At 38.9% G+C, this 8,453-nt stretch overlaps 1 protein-coding gene across 2 annotated transcripts; it reads right to left on the bottom strand.

Moving 5' to 3' along the window:
- Positions 1-959: 959 nt before the first annotated feature.
- Positions 960-8,190, bottom strand: LOC138962335 (EEF1A lysine methyltransferase 1-like). 2 transcript variants are annotated; one of them, XM_070334113.1, is made up of 5 exons: positions 8,080-8,190; positions 5,999-6,163; positions 2,709-2,791; positions 1,996-2,273; positions 960-1,108 (listed from the first exon to the last, which is right to left on the bottom strand). In XM_070334113.1, the coding sequence occupies exons 2-5, from the start codon at positions 6,146-6,148 to the stop codon at positions 969-971; spliced, it is 651 nt and encodes a 216-aa protein (XP_070190214.1). In that variant the 5' UTR covers positions 6,149-6,163; positions 8,080-8,190; the 3' UTR covers positions 960-968. The 2 variants fall into 2 exon arrangements, with proteins under 2 accessions (XP_070190214.1, XP_070190215.1); XM_070334114.1 differs by having other exon boundaries at positions 5,999-6,135; positions 8,080-8,147.
- Between the last annotated feature and the right edge of the window lie 263 nt (positions 8,191-8,453).

The raw sequence follows: 8,453 nt of genomic DNA, 5'->3' as shown, positions 1-8,453 counted from the left end.
TAAATATTTTAACGTAGAGGGGGGAATCGAGACGAGGGTCGTGGTGTATGTGTGTGTGTGTGTGTGTGTCTGTCTGTGTGTGTGTGTAGAGCGATTCAGACTAAACTACTGGACCGATCTTTATGAAATTTGACATGAGAGTTCCTGGGTATGAAATCCCCATACGTTTTTTTCATTTTTTTGATAAATGTCTTTGATGACGTCATATCCGGCTTTTCGTGAAAGTTGAGGCGGCACTGTCACGCTCTCATTTTTCAACCAAATTGGTTGACATTTTGGTCAAGTAATCTTCGACGAAGGCCGGGGTTTGGTATTGCATTTCAGCTTGGTGGCTTAAAAACTAATGAGTGAGTTTGGTCATTAAAAATCTGAAAATTGTAAAAAAAATATTTTTTTTATAAAACGATCCAAATTTACGTACATCTTATTCTTTATCATTTTCTGATTCCAAAAATATATAAATATGTTATATTTTGATTAAAAACAAGCTCTGAAAATTAAAAATATAAAAATTATTATCAAAATTAAATTGTCCAAATCAATTTAAAAACACCTTCATCTTATTCCTTGTCGGTTCCTGATTCCAAAAACATATAGATATGATATGTTTGGATTAAAAACACGCTCAGAAAGTTAAAACGAAGAGAGGTACAAAAAAGCGTGCTATCCTTCTCAGCGCAAGTACTACCCCGCTCTTCTTGTCAATTTCACTGCCTTTGCCGTGCGCGGTGGACTGACGATGCTACGAGTATACGGTCTTGCTGCGTTGCATTGCGTTTACTTTCATTCTGTGAGTTTGACAGCTTCTTGACTAAATGTTGTATTTTCGCCTTACGCGACTTGTATACTGTACAGAAGACCATATTAATTATCTCAAACAGAGACACACACACAGAGACACACATACAGAGACACACGCACGTAGACACACGCACAGAAACACACACAACCCTGCACCATTGCAAATGTCAGTCATTTTTATCCAAATCAAAGCTATCGTAGTTTGTGTAGCAGCGAAACTCATTTTGTAATTGGTGTGTATGCGTCGGTACAAATTTGGTGAGTTTGACGCCGAGCAGTCGATCCGCCGCTTCAGCCATCACTGCCCCTGAAACACAAACAGAAAGTTGTGTCTTTAAATTTCACTTTTTACTTTTAATTCTTCATCTGGATCCTTTTTATATCAAATGAAAATTTCTATGCTACGCTTTATTGATATCAGATGAGTCCAGACCCTGGTCTAGGATTAATATTCCATACTGAAGAAGAAAAGTAATCCTTTCACCCACATAATTCAGACATTTTTTTGGTATTTAACAATGTACAATAATGTGTTCACCAGACCTGGGAACCCCTGTTTTGCACTCAGTATTCTCAAACAACCTTGGTATATTTTCAGAAAAATTAGCGTACTCCACAGAGCATTTGAACATCTATGATTCAAACATGCTTCGCACACGTCCGCTGTACCGTTCATAAAGTTTATCGATACATTTAAAACAAATGCTTCTTTCAATATTTACTGACGAAAACTAATCATGTCTCAAAATATTGGATCAGCTTTGGGAAGGGCTTGTGAAGAAAAGTAGTCTAGGACTTTTTCTCGGCGTATGTTTTTTCTACTGACCATACTGATCGTATTCTAGACAATCAAGCGTACAAAATACGGCGAAATCGTATGGGTTCCCAGGTCTGGTTCTGACCATTCACATTTAAATCATGACATATATTTAATTATCAAAAGCACAAACACACACAGTGGAGCCCTCTTTTCAAAATGTTTGTTTTTCCTTCCATTTAAGGCAGTCAGTCATACCCAGTGTATGCTGGGTATTGAAGCACTTCTCTAACAGACCGAACTCTGACATGGATTACAGGATGGTCTTCGTGTAGCTGGGATTTGAACACCGAACCTTCAATTTTGAAGGCCAATTAATCCTTACCACTATCTGAGGCAATTGCGCTTGTCTATCCTGGGCTATTGTCAAAGCTCACCTGTACAAAGCAGAACCTTGTCCTTCGTGAGGTATTGGACAGTGATGGCCACCTTACTCAGACACTCTTCAGACAAGAATGGAGGATCCACCAGTACCAGATCAAAACTGTTCTTGAACTCTACAGGTAAGCGCAGGGGCTCATTGTAGTCATAGAACACAAAATGTTCTCCGAACACTTTGAATCTCTCATCGTATTCAAGGCAGAAGGCCTGCACAGCGTCTCCTTTCAGCTCCCGAATTTTCTTGTATGTAGTGGGACAGCTGACACAAGCTATCCTGTGGGAGTTGGAGAAATGGAAGAAGAAGTGTTAGTGTGTGAATAGCACTTCTGTTACCTGATTGATTATACAGTAAGTTTACTTCACAAAAACACTTTACAATAAATGACTGCAAAATGTTTCTTTCCTTCATACACTTATTTGCAAAACAGAAGCTGAGCGGTTAATCTTAGAACGTTGACTGTTGAGATCAATATATTTACTTTACCAAGGTAGTTCCTGAAATCAATCTGTCTGGTTCCTGAAAGTAATGTACACAGCTTTATATACTTACAACAAAGTGTCACACTCACAGTATCAGTAGAAGTTGACTATCTACAGTGTGAAAGAGACAGATCCAACTAATCTTGTACTGTGTATACTATAGTATAATGCTTAGATGTTGGTCAGAATCAAGTGAAAGAGTGATTTCAAGCCTCAACTAAAGACTTGCCTTCCATTTTCGCCAACAACAGCCAATGCCTCCCTTGTCAGACGTTCTGCTGTGGCGTCATCGGACCAGAATTGACTCAGTTGCTGAAATCAAAAATAAAAGATTAGTATTTTTAAAGGCACAGTAAGCCTCCCGTAAACCATCACAGAGCTCCCCGAGCGTCTAAATACAGTACAAGCATACTTCCATTTGAACGCTCACCGAACGGGAACATCCTGGCTGCTTTCTGTCGAGCGTGAGACATTTTCCAAGAATTTATTTTCGTAGACTTGTTCCGTTAACAACAACGGCGCCTCGTTTTTGCGCTAGACCTAACTTTTAAAATCTAAATAATAAATTGACAGCTTGTTACACAAACATTCTTTAATCATAAAAGAATTCGTTTTTCATCAAGACAAGATCAGAACAATTCGAAGTTGTGAAAGTTTAAAAAAAGAAAAGCCCGGAAGCAGGGTCACGCAAGGGTCGTAGCAGACGACGGCCGGTTTATCAGTGCAAATCGCCGTTCCTCTCAACAGTCAAAAGCCATCGCTAGAGTTCTTGTGAACCACAGCCGTTGTTTCGTGCATAAAAAAACGTGCTATTGTAGATAAGCTCACGTCGAGTCGCATTCAAATGACTAACTATGACGACTGCATTGTGAAAAGGGAAAACTGGATCACACGGGTTCACGATGGCTCAGGGGTAAGATAAACCACGCAAAAATAAATTCTTTGAAAATTGTTCGCTCTTTACGGAGGGCACCTAGGATGTTCTCAATTGGTGAGTGTTTAAATGAAAGGGTGTTTGTACTGTGTGTAAAAGCCTGACCGTATCTGTGATGGTTTACGGGAGGCTTACTCTGCCTTTAATAGAATATTGATTTTCCCTAAGCACATCCTGGTTCCAATAAAATCAGTCAGTGTTCTGCTTATTTGTAGTAAGTTTCAAATAATGTTTTCAGTATCATGCTTGAATAATGTATCACTTAAAAGTAGCTATTTTTAATCCTACTAAATTGTGCAATAAACTTGCACAATCAAAATATATGTGTGCTTGAAAGAACATTTACAAAAAGAAAAGTAAAGAAAGAAATATTAAGTAACTGAGATTTTCCAAGTGAATTTTGAAATGTAATCAAAAAGGATTATCCCAAACTCTGGAACAGCTCTCAAACTGTTACATAAGGTCTACTTTTTTATTTTATAGATTGACGTATACCATTCCTAAAACTTCACATTCCATTGTTTCTAGATACATGTAGTCGAATGAAAACATTGGGTATGCACTTCCTTTGAAACCTTTGAGAAAGTCAAATCGTGGTTATAAAAGCACTTTATGTGCTGAGTATTTAACCTTCACCGGATCACGCTGTGGACTTTACAGTCCGGATGATGTGGGTCATGTACGACCCATACTTTTTATAGAAAGATTCAACGTAAAAAGTGTGCGAATAGGGATAAAATCTTTACCGCCTCCATTCAGAGTATGGGTCGTACACAACCCACGCCATATGAATAGGGATAAACACCGTAAAATGCCTTCTTTAATTCTATATGAGTCGTCCACGACCCACAACATGCAAACTGAGTTGTTCAAATGACGTAATTGTTTATTTTTTTGTTTACACAGATAATCCTTTAAAAATTGGTCGATAGGAAGGTTCTATGGTATTTGAGGATTACATGAAGTCTCGGTCAAAAACTCTCAATAAGAGATACAGACACTTTTGTGTGGCTCTGGGTCGTCGATGACCCAGGAAGCATGGTGAAGGTTAAACATATGTATACATGTATTGTCTAAGCCGCCATATTGGAGAGCTTTCTGGCGAATTGGACCTTAAAAAGTTCAAGAGACATTTATAGCTGTACTGTAATTTAGAAACACCTGCAATGATTTGCTCAAAATTACTCCGAAACTATGCCAAATAATTAAAATGAAGTTTAATCAGTGAGCGGTTTGCATCGACAGCTCTCCAGCCAGGAGTCCGGACTTCCAGTCATCATCATTATTTATTTAGTTTTCATAGCTACCCATTTGTCAAAGCAGATTGAGGAAGTCAAACCTACAGTCTAGCTAAGGTATGCAAATTCCATGCCATACAGGGCGAGAACGCTTCGAATAATAGAGACAACAAAATGTACGTTGGAGAATATTAAGGTCTGCAATGACTACCTAACACAGCATTCAGATTTGAACAAGAAGAGCAAACGCTCGATCGAGTCACTTTCGCAGTTCTGAATATTATATGAGGCATCAGATGGACAGGAAGAAATTGCTATTCACAACACAATACAGATGTAAATAATTTGATGTAAAGAATAATCCTATAAAGTTTGAATCAAATCCGATGAATAGTTTCAGAGATATGATATTTCAATTTTTTTCCTTCAAGACATACCTGTGACCTTGAAAAAGGTCAAAGGTCACCAAAGCAGACGTCAAAGTGTAGAGGTCACTGGGAGTCACGTTCACATAAAATTTGAGCCCGGTCACTTTTATAGTTTCCGAGAAAAGCCCAACGTTAAGTTGTGTGTTGCCGAACAGAAAAGGCTAGTTATCTCCCTTGTTTTTCTGATAACGTTCGTAAAAGGCTACAGATGTAAATACTTTGATGTAAAGAATAATCCTACAAAGTTTCAATCACATCCGATGAACTTTGTCAAAGATATAAAATGTCTAATTTTTCCTTTGACGCTGACCTGTGACCTTGAAAAAGGTCAAAGGTCAACGAAACCATCGTTAAAGTGTAGAGGTCATTGGAGGTCACGACTAAACAAAATATGAGCCGGATCGCTTTGATAGTTTCCGAGAAAAGTCCAACGTTAAGGTGGTGTCTACGGCCGGCCGGCCGGCCGGACGGCCGGCCGGACGGCCGGCTGGCCGGACGGCCGGCCGGACAGACTAACACTGACCGATTACATAGAGTCACTTTTTCTCAAGTGACTCAAAAATAGAACGCCCAAACACTAATTCTAAGACCTTATCCCTGAATGTTATCATCTATTCAACCCCCAAAACCAACGCTGTAGCTCTCGCTCAGTTTCAAATCTGTATTTCCTCGAATAGCGCATGGAATGCTCAGGGTCAAAAGGTAAGGCGAAAGCTAGGAGTCGCGCATACAGACGTTTTTCATTTGAATAACTCAGCGCTCAAACGTTTATTTTAAGGTATTCCTTGTGCTTGTGTGTGGTCACAAAATAACTACCCCCCAAGCTGAACTGTATAGCTCTTGGGGCGATTTGAGACAATGTTTTTGTTAGACATATTATATTCCCTTTTAATCAAAGCTACAAATCAGCAATACTAGCCCAATCTTCCTTGGGGTTGAATTTCTCTACATCGCCCTCCAAAGTCCCGGTCATATTTTCTTCCAAGTTTGACTGCTCCTGGTAGAATTCTTGGAGCGCTGCAAGTGCCTGGGCTGACAACTGCGTTGCATCATCATCTGAATCAGCCATTGTAAACTTTTCTGTCTTAAAGTATGAAATACAGCAACACATTTACTATCAATCATGCATTCTGTCATTGAAGAGTTTACCCTGGTTCACTGTTTTAAGCAAATGTTCACTGTGATGCAGTTATAGGTTGCTTATGGGGAGAACACAAAGCAGTACTAATAAAAATAAAAATAAAAAAGGCTACACGCACTCTAAGTGTATACATGATCGATAGGTCTGTAAACACTCCGACAATGAAAAGCTCTGTAACAACTTTAAGCCAATGAAATGCGCCCTCACAAGTCGTTAGGAAGTAACCAATGTCAATGAAAATCAATCTGATGTATTGACTTCCGCCATCTCTTTTTCGGAGTGCAATAATGTACACTCACAGAGTATACAACCACTTCTAGGTTGATACACACTCCAAATTTCTTCCAAACTCCCGACAATATACTGCCGTACTACTATAGCATCAGTTTGTGTCGGCCCGACTAAACTACGCGCCAGCACGTGCTACCTTGAACCATAGCACTTATATACTTTATTTTTATATCTCTAGTTAGTTCATCGTCCATTCTCACATAATACAAAATTTCAAACTTCAATGATGAAAAATACGGAAGTTATGACGAGTTTAAGGAGAGCTAATGCACTACTCTCAAATCCGACGATTTCCGCCATTGACTAAACAGCGCGCTACCACTTTGAAGTAGACGCTACCCGGTGATCCATAACACTTACATAATTTATTTTTATAGTCTATATTATACTATATAGTTCATTGTCCATTCTTACATAATACAAAATTTCAAGCTTGAGTGTTGAACATTTCAGTAGTTATGACGGGTTTTTGGCGAGCTAATGCGCTACTCTCAAATCCGACAAAATCCGGCAGTGACTAAAACTGCGCGCTACCAATTTTAAGTGGACGCTACTGAGATTCATAGCTGTTATATAATTTATCTGTATGTTTCTAGTCATTCCATCGTCAGTTCTTACATTATACAAAATGGACAATGAACTATATAGACTATAAAAATAAATTATGTAAGTGTTATGGATCACCGGGTAGCGTCTACTTCAAAGTGGTAGCGCGCTGTTTAGTCAATGGCGGAAATCGTCGGATTTGAGAGTAGTGCATTAGCTCTCCTTAAACTCGTCATAACTTCCGTATTTTTTCATCATTGAAGTTTGAAATTTTGTATTATGTGAGAATAGACGATGAACTAACTAGAAATATAAAAATAAAGTATATAAGTGCTATGGTTCAAGGTAGCGCGTGCTGGCGCATGCTTTAGTCGGACCCGTTTGTGTGTTTGCTTGTGTGTGTGTTTGACCCCAGCGTACTTTGATACAGCTATGAATCGAAAGTGAAGCGTTCCTTTGCCAAATGGCGTCGAATGACACTCTGATGCAGTTCTCTGATCTTTAAAGGCATATGTACGCGCTCCCGTGTTTACAAAGTGTAGTTTGCCCATAATCGATGTCAAACGCACCATAAGACCATGTAATGACGATATGTCGCCATGCGCGGACCATATACATGCATTACAGCTTGTTTTAGAGTCTCAAAAACTTTGGATGTAAACAAAGACGCGGAGTTATTTCCCTTGCGTCAACGCTACCTCTGTTGGCAAATCTATAAATAGGACGATCCAGATCAAAATGAAAATTAACATATCTCAACATTGAAGGGGTCCTAGACCACAATATTTTGCAGGGAACTTAGTTTAGCATGTCTCCAGCTGTTGGTAAAGCAATTAGCGTGTATAGTCATCGAGTACATATGGCTTTAATGTACACTCTGAAAATTAAATCTATGTTACAGTAAAGGCCGTGCAGCATCAGGTTGTTTTTGTTTATCAAACTGTTGTTCTGATGGGCACATTTTCGGTTATCGGTTAGTCTGTATTAGAGACTACAAAGACAACAAACAATTCAATGTTTACCTCAGATTCGGTATGAAGCACGGAAAGTACGAACTCGCGTGGATCGTCTGCTTTAGCCGGAAGTTCCTTGACAGTAAGCTATATTTCGTATCTTATTATACGAATCTATCAAAATGTTGTACAACTGCAATACTAACTTAACGAATGCAAACTCCTTCGAATAACAAGTGCGTCATTGTTATTGAAAATAACAATATAAAAGGTACTTGTGTTAGCAAACACGACTCTTTAATGAAAAGGAACTTTGCGGGGCGTCTTTCACTACTGCATGGTCAGCACTGATACAGGGAATCAAATCATGTATTAAGAAACTTCAGCGAGTAATCCAAAATATGCAGAAAAACAAACGTAAATATCACCTATGAACAAAGATT

The sequence above is a fragment of the Littorina saxatilis genome, linkage group LG3, assembly GCF_037325665.1.
Source record: "Littorina saxatilis isolate snail1 linkage group LG3, US_GU_Lsax_2.0, whole genome shotgun sequence".
Classification (NCBI taxonomy): domain Eukaryota; kingdom Metazoa; phylum Mollusca; class Gastropoda; order Littorinimorpha; family Littorinidae; genus Littorina; species Littorina saxatilis.
The sequence above is the reverse complement of the archived record's forward strand: the minus strand, read 5'-3'. Positions and strand labels throughout refer to the sequence as shown.